Genomic DNA, 22,818 nt, shown 5'->3' on the forward strand with positions numbered 1-22,818 from the left:
ACAAGTAAGGGAAATTCTCCATGGGCCTAAAGAAAAAAAGGGAGAATGCAGAGTTCTGAGCTGGCACTGTTGTGCTGGCCACCTACGGACATTTGCCAAACTCAAATCCAAAGGCATTCAGCGTTAGCCACCACACTGAGTCAAAGACAGTGCCTTGAGAGACCCCTCAAGGTAAGGCCTTGCAACTGAAACTTCTACATAAAGCTACCACTATATACAGTGAGGGGGAGGGAATACCATCTCCCTCTCCCTCAACACAATCTGCTAAACCCAGTGAAAGGCTAGATTAGAAAAACAAACTGCTTTCTGGCACAAAAAATGGCATAAAAATTTGACTACTTTGACCCACACTCTGCTTAAAAAAACAAACAAACAAACAAATAAAGACCCACAAAGCCTCCTCTGAGAATATTCATACAGTTGGGATATCTAATTTACATTGCATGCATGATCTAAGGAATACTAACCCAAGAAATTAACTTAAATATCCCTAAGGTACTTGTGACTAAAATTTCCATCTTGAGAGAGGCACCCTCTTTTCCCGGCTACATAGGATTCTCATAGATTAAAAAAAAGAAAGAAAGGAGAGCATAAATACCAAATTATATAACCTATGAGTGACAAATCACCATGAACAGGATTCAGCAAAATCAACAAAGAAAACTAGAACCACAAGAACTTCAATAATAGAATTATTAGTTAGTGACGGTTGAAAAAGTACACTTTAAATGATTTACACCTTAAAGAAAAGATTGAAAACATGAGGAAGGCTCAATATATTATCAAAACACCCTAGTAGATTCAGAAAAAAATCAAAAGGAATGTCTAGAAATAAAAGTTACTGAAATGTAAAAATCCTTGACGAATAAATTAAACAGACTAAATAGCCTACTAAGAAAACAGAAAATTAGTGTAAACTGAGAAATATAGCTGAAAAAGTTATCTGGAGCACAGCATAGAAAGACAGAGATGGATACGAAGAAAGAATAAGAGAGATGGAAATCAGAATAAGAAGCTGAATTATTTGGATTCTATACTCACTTAAAATACCTTTCAAAATGAGGGTGAAATTAAAACATTTTCAGACTAACAAAAACTTAAAGATTTTCCACGAGCAGATCTTTACGAAAGGAAATTCTAATAAATACCACTTCAGTTATCAAGAAAGTACGATCAGAAGAAAGATCTGGGCTTTAAGAAAGAATGAAGAACTAATAAAAGCATAAATATGTGGATAAATCTAATTAAGCATTGACTGTAGAAAACCATAACAACACCTTGTGGGCTTTAAAAATGGAAAGAAAATTTTAAAAATAATAACAGCGGACAATCAGGGCAGGGTATATGAAGTGTTCTAAGGATCATGTATTCCTGTATTCTGTGCATTAACTTTAGACTTAGACTGTGTACATGTGTTTAAATTTCTAGGGTAAATGTGTTTTCTCAGGCTCAATTGCTGAGTTCTCATCCTCTAACTGAAAGTGAAATGTTGAAATTCTTTATAGCTTGAGGCTTTATGCCATATCATCTTTACAATCTCCTACCAGGTGATATTTTGCAGTTATACACCACACATACGCTATGGTTTCTTTTTTTCTTTTTTTGAGGAAGATTAGCCCTGAGCTAACTGCTGCCAATCCTCCTCTTTTCGCTGAGGAAGACTAGCCCTGAGCTAACATCCATGCCCATCTTCCTCTACTTTTTATTTGTGTAACGCCTACCACGGCATGGCATGCCAAGCAGTGCCATGTCTGCACCCGGGATCTGAACCAGTGAACCCCGGGCCTCCAAAGCAGACGGAACGTGTGCACTTAACCACTGCACCACCGGGCCAGCCCCTACTATGGTTTCTTGATTTATCAAATATTGATCAATTAATTTACTCTTGCTTGATGACTATTAATGTTCTATTACGTCTTTAGTGCACATAGGATTCCCTTAGATATATGCCTAAGAATGGAATTCATGATCACAGCTTATACATATGCTAGTTTTAGTAGACTGCCAGAAGTTTTCTAAAGTGGTTATACCAATTTACATTCTTTCCTGAAGTGTAAAAGTGTTTCCATAAATTCACATTCTTCCCCTCACTTGATAACGTCAGACTTTTAATTTGATCAATCTCATTGGTAGAAAGTTCCTTGCGATCTGAACATACATTTCCCTAATTGCTAATGAGGTTGACATCTTTCATTTTTTTTCTGTAAGTCACTCCTGATGTATTCTCTTCTAAAAACAGCTGTTAGAATCTTTTGCTCTATTTGGCACGTCTACTTGCTTGTTTGTTTCTTACTCACTAATTTATAGAAGCTGTTTTCATACTCTGAGTTCTAATACTTTGTTGGTTACATGTGTTACAAATACTATACATCACTAATTCCAAGATTCACATTATTTCACATTGTGATATGTCTTAAAATCGATAGTGTCTTACAATTAGAATTTACCACATTGTTTTTTTTTTTCTCTTTTGTGGTACATTAAAAAAAGGTACATCTTAAATCAATGACAATGAAGACACCGGAAAATTCATGAAATATAGTATCTTCTCCCTGATGGAAGCTTGGGTTTTTTTTTCCCTCTGTCACTAAGATATCTTTTGATACACAAAAATTTTAAATATTAATATAGTTGAATTCATCAAGAATTTCCTCTATGAATTAAATTTTTGTGCCCTTTTTGAGAAATCTGTCTCTACTTAAAAAATATAAAATTATTTTTCTTTATTTTCTTTTCTAAATTTTAAAAAAATTAAACCATGTGATTCACTTCCACTTTTATCCACGTGAATAATCAATTGTCTTAACATCATGTGCCCCTTCTCCTAGTGTTTTGTCTTATATATCAATTTCCCAAATATGTGCAACTGCATTGTCCTATTTATTATATATACTATATCTTGATATCTGAGAGAACACATTCCCCCTCCATATTTCTTCACTAGTGTCTTGGTAATTCTTAGGCCTATGCTCCTCCATATAACATTTAGAATCAGCAAGTTCATTTTCCTCCAAAACTCCAGTTATAATTTTTACAGAAATACGTTGCATCAATAGATCAATTTGAGGGAAATGGACATTTGCATCATCTCTAGTCTTTTAAACCATGAGTATGGTTTATCTTTTCATTGAGTTATGTCTATATTGAATTGAAAGATAACTCTATAATTTTCTCCATATGTCTTATTTATTAGGTCTATTTCAAAGAACTTTGTCTTTCCATATATTAAATATAATTTTTGAATTAAATGTCTCACTGTCTACTGCAGGTATATAAAATGCATCTGGTTATTGAATATTGATTTGCTATTGATATTGATTTACTATTGATTATCATAATATTGATAATATTGATTTGATATAGAATCCTGTACTTGTTTCTGATTTTAAAAGGAATGTGTTTAACACTTCATTCTTTTAAAAGAGGTATTTATGTATTTTTTTGTAAATACCTTTAACTGGGTTAATAAAGTTCCTACTTTGCCCTATTTTGCCAAGAGTTTTTATCATGAATATGTTTCCAATTTTATGAAAGATACTTTCTTTATCCATTGTGATGATCATATGGTTTTTATCTTTAATTGGATTACACAGTTACATTTTAAGATTTTCTAATGTTAAACTATCCTTGCATTTCTGGAATAAATCTTGAATAAAATAACCTTACTTAGTTATTTAAAAAATACACTGTGAGATAATATCTGCCAATATATGGTTTAGAATTCTTTCATTCCTTTGCTGAGTGAGAATAGCTTATTATTTTTCTTTCTTACACTGTCCTCTTTAGGATTTGGTAAGAAATTTATATGGTTTTAATTCATCCTTTTCTTTGTTCTAAAATTGTTTGTTTAATAGTGGAATGATCTGTTCTTTGGCATTTTAGTAGAAATCATCTGTAAAATCATCAGGGCTTGGTATTTCCTTGGAAATATTTTAAAGAATTGATTTGATTTCTTTCATAGTTAACAGACGATATAGACTATTTTTTTGGTCTAGTCTCTCAGCCAGAAATGGTCAATTATAATTAATTGTGTTTGTTAGTAAGCCCCAGTTTTTTGCTCTTTATGTATATTTATATATCATGGTGCTAATGTCTATTTTTTATCTAATCTCAAACTCTTCACTAGTTCTTAAACTCACTATAGAGCCAGAATTGTCGACCCCACTGCATAAAGATTGGAGAGCACCATGTTTCTTTATTCCTTCTCTATAAGTGATGGGGCAGGGTCATTATTTATTAGAACGTGTATTGTTTTCCTATGGCTGTTGTAACAAATCATCACAAATTTAGTGGCTTAAAACACCTGAATTTATTATCTTACAATTCTCTATGTTGCTTCTTCCAGGTTTTAGAGACCACTCATGTTTCTTTACTTGGGTTGCCCTTCCTCCACCTTCAAAACCAGTAACGACAAATCAAAGCCTTCTCATATCACATCTCTCTGTGCCTTTCTTCAGTAATCATGTCTCCCTCTGACTCTGAACTCTTCTGCTTCCCTTTTCTACTTTTAAGGACCCTTGTGATCACACTGGGTATACCAGGATAGCCCAGGATAACCCTCCTATTTTAAGGTCAGTTGATTGGTAGCCTGACTTCTACCTGCAACCTTAATTTCCCGTTGCCATGTAACCTAACATACTCCCGGGTTCCAGGGATTAGGACATGGACCTCTCTGAGGACCATGATTCCATCTGCCACAGAAAGTGAGGCAACTTCACTAGCAATACCAGGACATAAATAGCGGCCACTCACAGCCGGTATTATACTTTATTTCTCCCGAAATTTAAGGATACCATTATAGTTCATCCAACCTAAGATTTAAAAACTTTGAATTAAACTATGACATAATTCTAAGAAGCCACTGGTTGCAACAGAAATCTCAATTTTAAGGATGTTAAAAAGTGAACACACATATATCTTAGAACTGATATTTTGTTGATTAAAACTTTTAATAGCATTTTCTTCCCTCTAGTATTTAAATACCTACCTAACAACCTACCAAACCAGCTACCTAACTAAAACAACAGGAAAACGTGTGACCCAGGGGGTAGTAATGCAACTTTTACCTCTAACCCTCTAACTAGCTTTTCAAATATATGCTTAATAAATAAGTGCAACTTATCAACTGAAGTATTTATTTAAATTATCCCATAACATTGATACAGCCCATCTCGCTTAAAATGTATATATCTTTCGCATTAGCAAAGAAGCAAAATATCCTATTGTTTCAAAGTTAAAATGCTGGTAAATGAAAGTTATTTCCAAGTTTATATTTGTCATTTCTTTATATTTTTTTTAATTTACATGATTTTATGCTATGACTTTATTCAAAGATATATTTCTCACCTGCAGTTTTCTAGTTGTATTGTCCTCTATTACATGAATGTATTATGTTTTAAAAGAGGGCCAACTCTCAAAATAGTAAGAATATTTGAGGCAGAGGCCAGCCCCACCATTTACTAACAGTGATGCTGGGCAAACAGGTAGCTTCAATGCAGGGAGTAAGAGGATGTGATAGAAACTAGGGCATATTGACTGCCAATTAAAAATTAGTTGTCTTTGCAAGTGTCACAGTTCCACAATATTCTGTGAGGTCAATAATGTAACCTGTGCTCATATTCACATTAACATAAGTAATATACAGGAGAGCTCTGATTTAAATGTAGATGTCTGAATTGAAAATCCATGGTATATTCTATTTCAGAGTTTTCTTCATCCATAAAATAATAGTAGTAATAATAATAATAATAATAATAATAATAATAATAAAACTAGGGAGTTCAGATTTTGAGGGAATTAAATGAGATAATGTCCACGAAAGTGTCACTTAAATTACAAGGCATGGCCTAAGTCTTACCATTGTTTTTAAAATAAAGCATTCTTCTCCATTTATAATTCAAGTTAATAATATAAATTCAAAGCTTTTAACTGCTGTTTTTTCCCTTACAGTATACTCAGGAGACTAGGGGAAATTGTCATGTTAAAGTTATCATTCAGGCCCATATTATTCAAACTAATACATCCACTTCTTTCCTTTCTCCTTCTACTCTTTCAGTATTTGTGTTACAGTATGAAAGCCCAAAGTGAAATGGGCTGACTTCACATCAGCAATAGATAAAAGAGGAAAGAAGGTATACACTGACTTAAGAAAACCATCCGACAAAATACAATCGATACTATTCCAATAGGAGATTTTAAAATGTTTGATGTCAGATTCATCCAAAGCCTGGTTTCCTTAGTGATTACTGCCATCAGGGTTGCATCCTTCATTGTTTAGAGCCAGTGGGGACATATATGAACAACATTCAACCATGAAAAATGTTCCTTTCCTCAGCTTCATGAGGTGAACATAAGTGACAGGTCACATGTCCCCACCAGGGCAGTGCCATGTGCTGACTGTTACGGCCTCAGATCCTGAAATGAGCCCCTTGATGGGTCTAATTATGACCCGTCCCTGGAGAAGTATCCCTTCCTACATGGCACTGCGGCTGCACAGTGGTAGAGGCGTGGATGAGGATGATGGAGTGGCAACCGCAGCACCTATTTCTCACAGATGTCTATGTAAATCTTATCAAGGCATATGTCTCTAGGAACAGGCATGGTTAGTGTGAGAAAAGGTTTTTTGTTGAGGGGTGGAGATTGGGGTGAAGAGACTCTAAATTGTTATAGGTTTTCATTTTATCTGTTTTGAAAAAATTTTTCAGACTTCTACTCTGCTCAAGACTAAATAGGAAAAAGAGTCTTGTCTCACCTTTGGGCTGGGAAAAAGAATTGCCACAAGATACAGAGGGGAGAATTAGGATTTAGTGATGCCAGAGCTGTCCCTGAGAATCAAAGCACTCAGAAATACAGGGAGATCACAGGAAGAGCACTGGACTTTCCACATTCTGGCTATATTTAAAACCAATTTTTATCAAACTCTTCATGGATTCGACAAGTAGAGCTGGGGAATAATAACTCCACTCTGCTGCTTAACCATACATATGCTGACAGTCCAAAGACACCAACGTACTTCATTATTCAAATGTACTTTAAACCGGAATATGTTTTACAGACAATACCTATGGTGAATATGCATGCTTTTTCAATTAGCAGATTTAGCAAGATGTGAAACAGAGTCATAATCAAATCATAAATTGGTTTTCCACACATTAGTGCTTGTTTCCTCAGTCCATGTGTCCATGATATAAAGAGGGAGTTAGCATGCGTAATTATGGAAGAGACTGCCCAAGTTGCTGATTTCTCTCAGATGCTCAATGAGGCAAGAACTTGATCTGTCTATATTAAAGAAGCCTTTAGGGGCAACCTAATTGTTGAAGTGGAGGAAAAGGCAACTATTTTGAGACAAGCTTTATTGGTAATCAAAAGCTTCCATGGTTAGGTTGATTAAAACTATATACCAAGATGTAATTTCTGGAGATTTCAGGCAAGAAAAGGAGAAGAAAACTGCAGGCGGAGGTTATGAGAACTTAAGTTAATGGAATCAGTTAGAATTATTTTTTTAAAATAACCACAACCCTTTATTGTTTTTATCCCTTTTTTTCTTCCTCTTGCAAAGAATAAATGACACTTCAAAGATGGTTAAGTTAAAATACTTACCATCCTATAGAAATGAACCCTACATGGTATATCAAAACCATATTATGACTCTTAAATATACATTACCAATAATATTCTATTATATATAGCTACATGACTTAAAACTATATATATATGTTTATATATAGTTATATAGTTTATATATAGTTTATATCTATATACAGTTACATAGATATTTTTATATATATATATTTGGATAGGTAAATTTATACAGATGAATTTATATTAGCATATATGTGGACATTTTTTGGAAATTAAAAACTCTAGTTTCATAGATTCTATTCACTATATGGCTATCTTTTAGGGATTTTAGATATCCAGGACAAACTATAGAAAATTTGGTACTTTGTATACAGAAAATCCCCACGAGCTGGGCAAAACAGATGGACTTTCTTTGGCATAGTCTGCAAAGAGCTTCAAGTACATATAACTCAAAAACAAATTTGTTAGCCTGAAAACGGTCAATCATATTGTCATTAATATATATTGTTTTGGTTTAGTACTAATAATAGAATTTTATTGAACCCATGTGTATATCTCTGAAAAAAATAACAAGAACACATGATATTCTTACAGCATTGTTTAAAATTTTCTCCTATAGTGTATACATGTCTTAAAGTTGTTTTATTAATAACTGAAGCAATGACAAATGATTAAACATATGGGTGGAAAATATATACGTCTGACATTCTAAAAATATTCTGTTAAAATTAGCAGTCTCAAATAATTCTCTACATTTAAACAAATTATGTGTTCAAGGTCCCCAGAAATCAAAAGTGTAAAAATTTTTATATCCACTTACCAACAGTATCACATGGTTCATCTTTGTGTACACAGAAATCTTTCCTAGAAAGAAAAATAGAAAATTGAAGTAAAGATAAACTTCCCACAAACATTAGAGGTTATGTGACTCATTTTCAATAATTATATGAATAACTGAACCACACCTTTTATCTCTAAGAATTTAATTCAAACTAAGAATAAGATTTATCTTTAATTCTAAGAAAATGTGAGATTAAATTTTTATGATACATTTTTACCTGATATAGTCCTGAAACATGTTGTCCTATTTCAGAAGACAATATTTCAAAAATAAAATTCCACCTTGTTTTGAATTTTACAGGATTTCATTTTTTTATTACAAAAATATATATATATATATCTGGTGTTGGAACATGGCTTTCCATTTTAAAAATATTATAGGATCTCTACTTCACACAACACAAAAATAATTACCAGATTTAATATTTAAATGTAAAAAATACAATTTAAAACAGAATCACATTTTATCCCAATTAAAACTTTCAAGGTTGTTTAGTTTTCCCTGTAGGATCTTGACACGGGGAAGGTTTGGCAGGGATGTGCCAAGGGAAGGCACCTGATATGTTTGGGGTGTGGGGAAGAAGGCATCTGCCAGAATCACATTTTATATCATAAGATCGACAAATCTTTAAGACTGATAATAATCATTTTAATAAGGGCATGAGGAAACTAGTATTTTTACATAGGTGAGATCTAACCAAGAATAATACTCTATAATTTGCTCTTTATTTGACTACTATACCTTGGAGAGCATTCCCTAAGCAGTTATGAGCTTTGGAGGGAAAACGCAAAATTTTCTTTTTTTTTTTTTTTTTTTTTGTTGAGGAATAATGGCGCGGAGCTACCATCTGTTTCCAATCCTCCTCTTTCTGCTTGAGGAAGATTATCCCTGAGCTAACATCTGTGCTAATCATCCTCTATTTTATATGTGGGACACCACCACAGCATGGCTCAATGAGTAGTGTGTGGGTCCACACCCAGGATCCAAATCCATGAACCCCAGGCCAAAGAGCAGAAGCAGAGCGTGCGAACTTAACTACTATGCCACCAGACTGGCCCCCAAAATTTTTATACATCTTTTACTAGCTATGTGACCTTAGGCTCCCTCAGATAACTCAGGATAATCTCTTAGTCTCAAAATTCTTAACATAAGCACATCTGCAAAGTCCTTGTTGACATATAAGATAACATAGTCATATGTTCTGTGGATTAGAACATGGACATTATTCTGCCTATCACATTCACTTAAAATGTCTAAAGTTAAAAACTATCTTCAGTCTCTTCCTGAAAAGGTAAGAACATCAAAGCTTTTAATCCAATCTCTTCCTTCAATTTTATGTGTAATTTTTACCTGACATTATAATTCTACTGCAATTTTTAAAATCTCAAGTTAGACAGTTTTCTCTAAACCATCAGTGCCTATTTGGATTTGCCTATCTATTTAGCAATTTCTTTTTTTTTTTCTTTTTGAGGAAGATTAGCCCTGAGCTAACTACTGCCAGTCCTCCTCTTTTTTTGCTGAGGAAGCCTCGCCCTGAGCTAACATCCATGCCCATCTTCCTCTATTTTATATGTGGGACACCTACCACAGAATGGCATGCCAAGCAGCGCCATGTCTGCACCTGGGATCCAAACCGGTGAACCCCAGGCCGCCGAGAAGCGGAACGTGCACACATAACCACTGAACCACCAGGCCAGCCCCATATTTAGCAATTTCTTTTTCCTAGTAATGTTTTATATCTTTACTTTCTAGAGAGCTCATTATTCTTTCTTTCAGTATATTCTTCAGTATCTCCTTAGTTTGCATTTATTTATAATGGAACAGTAGCTGAGTGTAGAATTTTAGGTTGGCTTTATTTGCCCTCAGCACAGTGAAGATATTATTTCATTTTACTCTAGTGTTCACAAACATAAATTAGAAGTCTACAATTACCTTGCTTTTCTTTCATGCATTTGGTTTCCGGTAAATTTTTTTAATTGAAATCTAATGGACATATAACAGTTTCTGGTCAGTTTTAAGATTTCTTTTTGTCTTTGCAGTTCTGTGGTCCAAGAAAGATGTGTCTAGGCACTGATTTTGTTCTTATTTCTCTTCTTTGGTACTCGTATGTTTTTCAACTTGAAGATCCATGAACACATAAAAATTCTTCCCATTTATCTCTCACATTCTCTCTAGTCTCTTCTCCTAGAACTTCTTTAGTTGTGTGTTAGTTCTTCTCATTCTGATGTCTGTAACTGCCATGCATACTTCTCTATTTCCATCTCTTAACCAGTCTATGCAGCCTTCTGGGAGAATGCCTCAGATCTATCATCCAATCCAATAGTGCTCTCTTCAGCTGCATCTAATCTGCTCTTCAACTCAGAAACTGAGATTTTAAGTATAAGTACCATATTTCTTTTATAGATGTTTTATTTTCCTCATTTGTCAAATCAACTGTTCTTTTTTCCACAACATCTTATTCTCGTATTTTAAATTTTTTGTTTTAAGTCATGCGAACCTACTTTTTATAATGTCTGTCAGTTTTTTAAATTATTCTTTATTGTGACTCTTGACTCTTACAATGAAAGATGTTGTCATCTTGTGTTTTGGAATATTCTACTGTGAACTCATTCAGCTGTACTTTATTTGTGGTTGCCTTGTGTGGTCTAAGTTGAAAGAGGGCCCCTTTAAAGCAGTCTTGCACATGCTTTCACTAGTGTTTCAATGTCAGAATCACATTTGCGGTAATGAATATCCAGAGGAACTGATTTTTCCTAACCTGGGGTCATGGCTGAGACAGAATGCTTCCTGCTGCCAACTTGTGCTTGTTTGCAGAGCTTTTACCAGAAAATACTTTTATTAAGGGTGTAGGCATCTAAGGGTTCTGGCTGCATGTAATCATTTCAGTTCCATGTTCCCACTTTGCACAACCTCAAAGTCTTTTCTGTAAGTGGGAGTTAAAACCCAAAACCCAAATTTTTAAGTCCAACAGACTCTCCCCAGGACAGCTATCACATCACCTCAGAAGATTACTACACTTTTTGCTGGAGCCTTTATTGTTTTTGGCTTATCTGTGCGTGTACAAGGATGTTTATTATATTTTATCTATAATTTATAGATGTCAATAATGGGAAAATTTTCTGATTATCTAGTCAGCCAGATTGTCACATGACTTAAAGAAGTGAACACAGTCTGTGACCTACCATATAGTAATTAAGCATAGTGAAGCATATATTTTTTATTGTTAACATTAGATCTTAATATATACAGAAAGAAGCCACATAGGCCTTATTCTATTATTACATTTTATATCATGCAGCTACTTTTACCAACTCTTTAAAAAGACTGCATAACTGCCTCAATAAGATGTTCACATTGACTTCAATTGATATTTAATATTTTTTCAAAGATATCTTTCTACAACGAGGAATCATCTTAGTTACAAATTATTGTAAAAATTAGTGATTGCTACAACATTGTCATTTTTATTCCATAAAGTTGGAGACAGAAAAGAAATAATGTGGATAGGCATGGGTATGAATGAACTAGGGAACAAAGTATTTTAATATCAACAATTAATTATTATAATTTTTTACTATTCCTCCTGGTAAATTTCCTACAGAGATTATTTCTATGAAACAGATAGAGAATCAACTCTTGATTACTAGAGTAATGGGGAGAAGGATAGATTCTGGATAAATAAAATAAAACATAACCTTAAATAATATATTTTCAACATAAGGCTCAAATGGACTTAATATAAATTTAATTCATTTCAATCACATCCAATATTTAGAAATAAATTTACCATTCTGCAGTTATAAACAACAAAAATAATAGAAGTATGATAGTTTATCACATGAATTGCTTCATAAAAAAATCACTTGAAGATTTATTACTCCTGTGGGTCTCAGCTGAGAACACTTCTACAATATTTCACAGGAACTTAAGGAAGACAGAGACTCAGACCCTTGTGCACATTATTTCTTTTCCCTTCCTTTCCTCACTTAATTAACTCCACCCTTACATATTTGGCTTTGGTTTATTTTAGGGGCCATGCTTTCTCTCGCCTGTGCCTTTATAATGCATGTCAGACATATCTTTGCTCTAGAAAAGACCTATTGCAGAGACCTCTCGTCTGACTGGTAAGGGAGTGGGTCATTCCCAAAACACAATAAACACAACGTAGTGTTATGATGTGCTAGCTACTGATTGCTGTGTATTTCCAAACAATAGGAACAGGATAGCATGTTCTCACTAACTTGTAAAAATTTTAATGCTTTTCCTCAAATATCTATTACACTTTATTCTGGTAAATCTATAAACTACTTAAAGCCATCCTGGATAACTGAAAGTTGGCTGTTATCACTTAATACATTAATCTTCACTCTACACAAAAAATTTTCTTTTATATAGAGAAGATATAATCCTATAATATTGCTTGCATATGTGTAAAAAGTCTACTGTTCCAACTGAATATATGTTGCAAAGTACCTTCATTTTTGCTAATTACTTAAAAGTAAATAGCAGAGAAAAACATTTTAATGAACTGAATAATTACACTGTCCATCAGCACTGAGGGTTTTAATATTTATTTCTTTTGATGTAAAATATGATCTCTCTGAAAATACATGCCAAAATTAGAAAGAACTCTAGATAAAGGAGAGAAGATATACTTTTCTCTCATAAAAGGTAACCACTCAAGCTACCCTACCCATAAACCTTTTTTCAGTTAAACTAGTGGTTTAACTTTATCCTTCAATATTCAAGATACAAAACTGAAAATGTTATAAATCTGAGCAAAACAAGACTGATCTTAATTGGACCACTTATTCTCAGGATTATAATAAAAGGTTTTTCAAGCACTGAGTGGTCATTTGACAGCCACCGAGATGAACACTAACCATCCCCACCCCCCCAGCATCTTTCCACTGGGAAACCACCTTCAAATACATCATATTTTCTGGTCACTAGTTTCTAACCAAGAATTTGCTCCCCCACACTCAATCCCACTTTCTCAGAGGATCTAAAGTGTATAATATAATAAGAGAATGTGATGGCCCTGGGTCACCCAAGCATAGTGGTTGAGATTTCTAGAGTTATCTTCTTCATCGTCTTTCTTGCCTGGTTCTTCGATTCTTCCTTTGATTTTAGTACAATACAGAATCTTCTCCATCTATCAAATAAATCCAAAAAGACACCTCTTCTGGTGTTCACCTTGGGCAAAGTTCATCTCTGTGGCTCAAAACCAACACCAAATGATATAGGAAAATATATCCCCCTGGTGGCGTGACATCTGAACATAATTACAGAAGAAGAGGAAGGGAAAAGGTTAGCTGACATTTTTGTTACAAGTAAATGACCAGATATATTTAGCCTTTCTCTGTTATTAGATGATGTAAAAATCAAATTTATCACAGGGACACTATGCCTGGTTGTATAGGTTGTGCACTGCATAATTGCAGGGGCACATTTAGATAGACAACAATGTAAATGGCTCCCTCTACTGCTGTGTATGCACAACCTATACAACTGGATGTGGTAGGCTTCATTAAGTGCTTCTTATACGCCAAGCACTGAATAAGGAGAAGAATACAAAGATAGATAAAAAAGCTTCTACTCTGAAGCAAAAGAAGATGATACACAATCACCTCTGTAATGAGATAAGGGCCCCAGGATCAGTGAGGTAGAAGTCTTGGGAATTGCATTAAATAACGGATATTTCTATTTTGCAAGAGCCTTTGCCAGCAAACAAATGGAGAGAGAAACACCCAAAACAGATGATATTGAACAATATGGTAATGCAGAAAATTAAAGAACCATATAAAATCAAACCTTCACCTTAGGGCCAAGAATCATGGAGTGTAAAGTATATTCAGATGTAGGGGTAAAGGGATTTTATGTGCTTTTTCTAAACGTACAACACATCATATCATAATGCGTGAGGCTGCAACATGACTATTTGATTTACATAATGTGAAACGAGGGACTTCATCTGTAACTAGACAACACGATAAAACTATGACAAATGCACTGCTTATTGTCAAGGGCACTTACAGTCCTTCATACAGCCAATTTTTGTTCACTTAGCAAACAAACGAATAAAACACGTTACTTCAAAAAACGCAACGTCTTTTATCCAAAAGCACTGGAAGCACCTCTCAGTACAAGTGAAGAATAAATTGTTAGCAGCATTTAAAAACCTCAGATCAGACTGTAATTCTTAATCTTCAGTTCTTCAACTGTCAAGTTCTTTCCAGAGGACCAAAATAATGCATTCTTAATTTCATAATTTTCAAAGATTGTGGGGGAGATGGGAGATAAATGTTTGTTTGCTGACTAGTCCCCTGATCATGTGAATTCAAATTCTCTCATTTCTGGCTCATATTGGCTCGGTGCGCCTGAAGTCCACATCACAGAGTTTCATTCTGTGAGCTTATGGAAATGATACTGTTAGACTTTGGCAACTGGGAAAGCCAATAAATTCTGCTTCAGTTCTGATTTATATTGAAAAAAATGAAATGTAGCCTTTAATTTCCAGGAATGAAGATGCATCTGAGAATAAGTCTTATTGTAGATTTTATAGTGCCCTGGGATATACCTATAAATGATTCATTCAAAAATTATTCTATGGTTTGTATTAAATTAATATATTTCTGCTATTTCTATATTTTATTAAAGTTTCTATCTTACTTGCCAATGGCATTAGTTTGAAACTAACTTTCAGAAATAGTGTACATAAACCAAAGCATTTCAGTAAATATGAAAGGCAAAACGATCAATAATAAAATTAAATTCTAAATTAAAGAATATTTCAAGGGACATAAATTTACGCCTTCTCCATGATTTCAAAGAGAAATGTGAAAATTACACTAAGAAATCATAGAGTTGACAGTTGGGAGAACATGTTTCATCTTTTTGTTACCATGAGCCCATGGCACTATGTCAGCTTTAAACTATTTACTTCATTGTATCACACAGAACAATTTAACAAATGTATTACTGCTGATAGGTTCAGATTTATAAAAATATTCTTTATTTTAGTTGAAACCAAAATTAATAGCTGAGCTATAATTTCTTCCTACTCATGTGCTCAGATAACATATAACATTTAATAATTATCTAAGTTGAGCATTCACTAGAAACCGGGCTGGTTATGTGTTTAACTTGTCAAATACGGATAAGAACATGGAATCCACAGAGATTAAAATGTGTGTTTTATTTTTCACAATTTCCTTACAAAGCTAAAGATCTGATCACCTTTGTGTTTACACTAACTAAAAAAGGGATTCTTCTTCCTTAATTACTCAAATCATTCATTTATACTTTCCTGATTAACAGTACTAGGTCATTTAGAAATAAAACCTTCCCTTTAGGGGGCTGATTTTCACTGTCAGGGCACTGGAAGCAGTGAGATGGGGAAACAGTGATCCTCCACATAAACCTTAGCCCCACAGGTGAGTACAGGCAGAACACTATGTCGGCATCTGTCAAGATTTTATTCGTGAGTACCCTTTAACAGAGAAAGTACTTTTTAATCACCCTAAATAAATACTAGCACATGTTTAGAATCATATAAAGATATAGGTATTTATACAGCATTCTCCTCTAAACGTGAAAAATTAGAAAGTTACACAAATATAATTACATAAATTAAGATACTTATATGCAATAAAATACTATGTCTGCTCCTCCCTCCAAATGACGTAGACCAATATGAGTGTATCAGTTTTCTATTGCTGCTGTAACAAATTACCACAATCTTAGTGGCTTAAAACAAAAGAAAAGTATTATCTTATAGTTCTCGAGGTCTGAAGCCAAATATAGTCTTACTGGGCTAAAACCAAGGTGTCATCAGGGCTGCAAGCCTTCAAGAGGCTCTAAGGCAGAACCTGATTTTTTGCCTTCTCCGGCTTCTGGAAGCTGTCTTATTCTTTGGCTTTTGGTCCCCTCCTCCATCTTCAAAGTCAGCAGCATAGCTTCTTTCAGTCTCTCTCTGACTCTGACCTTCTGCTCTCTTTTCCATCTTTTAGGATTCTTGTGATTACAATGGACCCATCCAGATAATCCAAGATAAGCTCCCCACCTTAACATCCTTAATTTAATCACATCTGCAAAGTCTCTTTTGGAAACACATTCACAGGTTCTGGGGATTAGCACGTGGACATTTTGGCACTGGAAATAGGCAATGAAATTAATGTCACAATATTGCTGGAGCGAGACAAAACTTGCATGTAGAGTATGATCCCAATATTATACATATTTAGTTATACAAATACATAGGAAATAAAACTGGAGAATTACACTTAAAAATGTTAACTGCAATTATTCCTGGGTAATGGGATTATAGGCTAATGTTTTATTTTTATTCTTGTATTTATGAAATTTCTATAATAAATGTATTGCATTTTAATAAGAAGGGAAAAATAGAATTAGTAATCAAATTGTGATTATCATCCTCTTTAGTCTAAGGAAGCAATATTTCTAAAACCTATTACTATAAGGAGAAGGAAGGCAGATTTCATCAATCAAGAAATAAATATATAAAAACCATTTATGGTTAAATGTATTCTGGAAATCTAGTTTCTCTATATCAGAGTGGTGGTCACTACAAGTTAGAAGCTCAAATTAAGTACATACAATAACTTATGCAACCATAAATGATAATATAAACAATATATGGCACTACAATTTCTTTTTCAAGTACAATATGTAGTACAATAATAAAATAAAATATATTTAAGAATATTGTCAAGCAAAATTATTACAAAATATGTCATAATATTCATGTTAAAAATAAATAAATAAGATCTATGTGTTCCTTGGAAATCCTAATCACTTTCGTTAATATTAACAGCATTAATAGCAATAAAACTATTTTTACAAAAGCAATTAATAAAAAAAGATTTGTTAGAGTCAAGTAAATGTTAAGATTTGTTAATCTTATTCAAATAAAACAATGCTTAAAGTCATAAACAAGATAAATTTTAGTATAAGCTGATTTCTTAGAGGACCCCCAAAATAAAATGATTTAAAATAGCCTGTACATTTAATCACATGAGCTTTCCAAATCTACCCCGTCATTCTGAAATGTCTTTAAGAGGACCAACCTCTACCATAGAAAAGACGCAAGTTTTCAAAATATATTTTAACAATCTTAACAACACAATTTAAATAATAATAATGTGAAAATTTAGCAGAGAACTGAGAAAAACATGAGATAAAAAAATTAAATCTTAGTTATTTGTTAAATAACTTGAAATGGACTTAGACCTTTATTTTGCTTATAATCCTTTAGAAAAGAGTTACGTCTTTATATTTTTTTAAACACTTATATTTGTTCCTTCTAGAAATATTTAGTCCAGGATTAATCTTATACATAGATATGAAAATGATAACGCCAAATCTGTCAGTCTAAAGTTAGATATAGTTTAAGAAACAGAATAATTTCCAGTGCTCTGCACATAAAGCACGCTCAATAAGTTCACAGAAAAAAAGACTGTCATGCAGTACAGAGAATGTGCTGAAAGCTATGCAGGAGAAAATGCTATTCATACTCTTTACACATAAAATTATTTCTTGTGGCTCTTTTCTCACACTGTATATAAACTGTCTACATAAAAGCTGATAATATGCAGGATTCCTACAAATAATCAATTAAAGTCTCAGCCAATTACTTTCTTTAAAAAAAAAAAAAATCCCTGGATGGCACCATTCACTGGAATTGGCTGTGAATTCCAGTAGTCAGTCTCATAAATTTGACGTGTTGTTCTCTACTCCATAAATGGACATAAAACTAAAGGAACAGAAATACAAACTAAAGTCAGAAAAGTCTTCATGTGTAGTTCAGATTCCAGAAAACTATTTGCTTATACTTCCTTCCTTTGTACGATTTGATTTACATAATGTGAAACAAGGGACTTCATCTGTAACTAGACAACACGATGAAACTATGACAAATGCACTGCTTGTTGTCAAGGGCACTTATAGTCCTTCACACAGCCAATATCTGTTCACTTAGCAAACAAATGACTAAAAATGAATAAAAAGGATCAATGAGGTTAAACAATTTGCCAAGCTCACACAGCTCATAACTGAGCTAGCTGGGATTAAAATATACGCTTGTTTGTCCCCAATGTCCAATACACTGTCTATTGTATCAGACGTCTCTGATCCGTATACGCTTTGACAATTTCCATTTGCACTTCAACCTTCTTTTGGATTGAAAATACTTCTAAAACAATTTTATGCATTTACTTTTGCTGTTCCTTTTTTTAGGTCTTATTTATTGCCACCCACTTAATTTTCTCAGCACTTTTCTAATCATCGACCTACTTAATGCTAAGAAAATGAAACCAGATAATAGCTACATTAGCCTGCAATAAAAGGAAATAATCTGCTGGCCTATATTTCTTTTCTGAACATTCAGATATTTAACTATTTGAAAAAGTTAAATGTTTATTCCTTTCCTTTTTGATTATGTAGCAAACATCAGACCTTATAGACCAACAGAATTTGGGAGGCAAGTTAGTCCAATACGAATTATTTAGCAAAAATCCCAATAGCTTTGTATACAAGGTAGACTTACATTCTTTTGAACAAAAAAACTGCAAGTTTCAGTATTTTATTGAACTCTTCAATGAAGTTATAGTGAAACTCACAGGACAAAGCCGGCTGACTCTACATAAATGGAAAGCATAAATTATTAAATAAATTTTCACTGGATATAGATTTTATTCACTGGATAAAAGAAGAAAAAGTGACTAATATTTGTTTCACAAGTCCTACATGTCAGGAATTTTACATATCATTTTCTCATTTACATTTAAACCTTAACCTGCTCATAAAAGTATGACTAGTAATATTTAATATATTAAATTTTAACCCCATAAAATGTTCTCAATCACTAGAGAATATCTTCAGCAATAACAAATGGTTCTTAAATATGTCTAAGATAATGAGATAGAAAAATAATTTTACAAATAAAGTGAATTTTAACCACGAGCTAATAAAACTATCAATATAAAAACATTTATAATATAATGATACAACAAAAGATATTTCTGGTAGTATGAATTCCATATGAATAAAAGTTTGCACAGGATCATATACAATTATTTATGTTTGGAGACAATTATTTAATGTTCATTGTATGTTACATGTTATACAAGATGTCTTATATTCTTCACCCTGTACTATTATCCTTATTTTATTGATAACAATGAGACTCAGAGAGGTCAATTAGTCAACTCAAGAAAACCAGCTAGTATTTAGACAAATACACTTGAAATATATTTGATCATCTTTCTTAATGAGTTTTAAAGGTTTTTTTGTGTTTTTTCCTGCTTTTTCTCCCCAAATCCTTCCAGTACATAGTTGTATATTTTAGTTCCGGGTCCTTCTAGTTGTGGTATGTGGGACATCGCCTCAACATAGCCTAATGAGTGGTGCCATGTCCATGCCCAGGATCCGAACTGCTGAAACCCTGGGCCACTGAAGCGCAGTGCGCAAGCCCAACCACTCAGCCACAGGGCTGGTCTCAGTTTTAAAGTTTTATATATTTATATATTATATATATGTATACATATCCATATATCTACACATTCTGGATACAAATTCTTTGTTACATATATGTATTGCAACTATTTTCTCCAAGTCTGGGGCCTGTCTTTTAATTTTCATATCAATGTCTTTTGGACATAAAATGGTTTTAATTTTGAAGAAGTTCAAATGATTAATTTTTGATTAGTGCTTTTTTTGTATCCCATCTAAGAAATCATTACCTTCTCCCATGGTCATGAAGATTTTCTCTGTTTTTTACTAAAAGTTGTATAGTTGTAGCTTTCACCAGCTTTCTATGATCCATTATTAATTAAGATTACACAGGGTATTAGTTGAGATTCATTTTTTCATATGGGTATCCACATGTTCTAGAACCATCTGATGAATAGACTATCTTCTCATCATTGAATTATATTGATAGTTTTATTGAAAGGCAATTGATCATATATGTGTGGCTATATTTCCAGACTCCTCATTCTGTTTCTTTGATATGGATGGTGAACTTTCTGCCAAAACCAGACTGTTTTGATTACTGAATCTTTACAATAAATTTTGAAATCAGATAGTGTACATCCACTCAGTTTGTTCTCCTTTAAAAAATTGTTTTCACTCTTCTAGGTCCTTTTGTTTTCCAAATAAATATTGAAATTAGATGGTCAATTTCTACAAAAAGAGTCTTTAGAGATTTTCATTGAGATGATAGTGACTCATAAGTCAATCTGGGGAAAATGGATATCTTGACAATATTTAGTCTTCCAATGAATGAACTTTATTTAGATCTTTAATTTCTCTCAGCAGTGCATGGCAGATATCACTTTAGAGGTTTTGCACATATCTTGTTAAATTATTCTCAAGTATCTTATGGGTTAGGCAGTTATAGTAAAATTTTTCCAATTGTTCACTTCCACTATATATAAATAAAGTTGTTTTTATAAACTGACTTTATATTCTGTGGCCCGGAAAAACCCAGTTATAAATTCTAGCAATTTTTCTGCTGGATTTCTTAAAGTTTTCTTTGTACCAAATCATATCAGCTGTGAAGAGAGATACTTTTTATCTTTTCTTCTCAATATTTATACCTTCCCTTTCCTTTTTCCCTCTTTACTGTACTGGCTATGATCTTCAGCACAATATTGAAAAGAAGTTGTAAGAGTGGACATCCTTGCCTTGCTTTCGATCTTAAGATGAAAAACATTTGGTTTTCGCCATCAAGTGCGATTTTTTTTTTTTTTAAAGATTTTATTTTTTCCTTTTTCTCCCCAAAGCCCCCCGGTACATAGTTGTGTATTCTTCGTTGTGGGTTCCTCTAGTTGTGGCATGTGGGACGCTGCCTCAGCGTGGTCTGACGAGCAGTGCCATGTCCGCGCCCAGGATTCGAACCGACGAAACACTGGGCCGCCTGCAGCGAGCGCGCGAACTTAACCACTCGGCCACGGGGCCAGCCCCTCAAGTGCGATTTTAGCTGTAAATTTTTTTGTGTGTTTGTGTGTTTGGATATCCTCTCATAGATTAAGAAAGTACCCTTAAGAATTCATTAAGAATTTGTGTTGATAGGCTTCCCCTCCTCCCTATACATTAGACATATTATTTCATTGTCTTTTGGACTCATTTTTTCCTGATGGGAAGTGAGTCATCAATCTTAACATCGTTTCCCCTGTGTACAGTATCTCTTTCCTCTGGTCAATTCAAAATTTTTTCTGTATCTTTGGTTTTCACCAATTTTCCTACGATATGCCTAGGTCCATAAGTAGTTGTTTTTCATCAAATTTGGGGAAAATTTTTGCCATTTCAATTTCACATAATTTTTATTCTCTTCTGAAATTCCAATTATAACTACATTAATTGGTAAATCCAATATCTAAGCTATCTCAGGGTCAGTTTCTATTGACTACTTTTCCTTGACCATGGGTCACATTTTTCATGTTTCTTTGCTTGGCTAATTTTTATTATGTTCCAGACATTGTGGATGATATATTACAGAGATTGAGGATTCCATCTTTCTCTGAAGAGTGCTGACTCGTTTTAGGAGGGAATTCAATTACTAGCTGCGCACTCTGAACTTAGGCAGGCTTGAGTTTATTCTTTGGTAGGCAGCATCTATCAAAAGCTTAAAATGATTCCCAAGCCTTTATAAATTGGTGGGACTCGACCTCCCAACTCTATATCCCCTAAAGATCTTACTGGGGCTTGGTTTCAGGCTTTGTTAGGGCAGGTCAAGAACACACATTTCTCTGGACCATGGTCGCTACTATGAAGGTACAGACTTTCTATTTTCTCAGCTAAATGTCAGGAGTAATGACAAGGTATTAATAAGGTTGCTCCACTCTTGTGGTCTGAATCTGCTAAATTCCTAGCATCCTTTTAAAATCTAAACTCCATAGCAGCAGCACTCTGATAAATTTTGGTCAGTCTCTATCTGGGTACATTCAGACCAGCCTTGCAAAGTTCTCAGAGCTGATCTGCACACAGACTTCTTGATACCTCTCCCTGCATAGAACTTTCATCTCTGGCACCCTCAGCAGGACCACTATGCTCTACCTAGATACCAGCTTGCTGTACCAGTCAAAAACTTGTCCCCAGGCAAAAAGCCGGCTTAACTGTGGGGCTCACTTAATAAATTTTCCTTCTTTCAGAGATTGCAGTCTTGCACTCCTCATTCTCCAATGACTGAAAGCAGTTGCCTCATAAATATTTTCCAGTTTTATGGTTGTTTATTGAAGAAGTCCAATATCAGGCACATCTGATAGTGGAAGTCCAACTGTATTCTTGCCTAAAATTTTTTTCATCTTCATGAATTATTTATAACTAGAATAGTTTTTATATAATTCAGCAATAACAAGCTATCATACATTCAA

General features: G+C 33.7%; 1 protein-coding gene across 1 annotated transcript in view; it reads right to left on the bottom strand.

Moving 5' to 3' along the window:
* ADAMTS19 (ADAM metallopeptidase with thrombospondin type 1 motif 19) overlaps positions 1-22,818 on the bottom strand; it is a 237,160-nt gene that overhangs the window by 155,897 nt on the left and 58,445 nt on the right. The window contains exon 7 of the mRNA XM_044743732.2: positions 8,402-8,445. Within this exon, the coding sequence (XP_044599667.2) occupies positions 8,402-8,445 (44 nt within the window). The remainder of the gene's footprint in view (positions 1-8,401; positions 8,446-22,818) is intronic.

This window comes from Equus asinus, chromosome 9 (genome assembly GCF_041296235.1).
Source record: "Equus asinus isolate D_3611 breed Donkey chromosome 9, EquAss-T2T_v2, whole genome shotgun sequence".
Taxonomy (NCBI): Eukaryota; Metazoa; Chordata; class Mammalia; order Perissodactyla; family Equidae; genus Equus; species Equus asinus.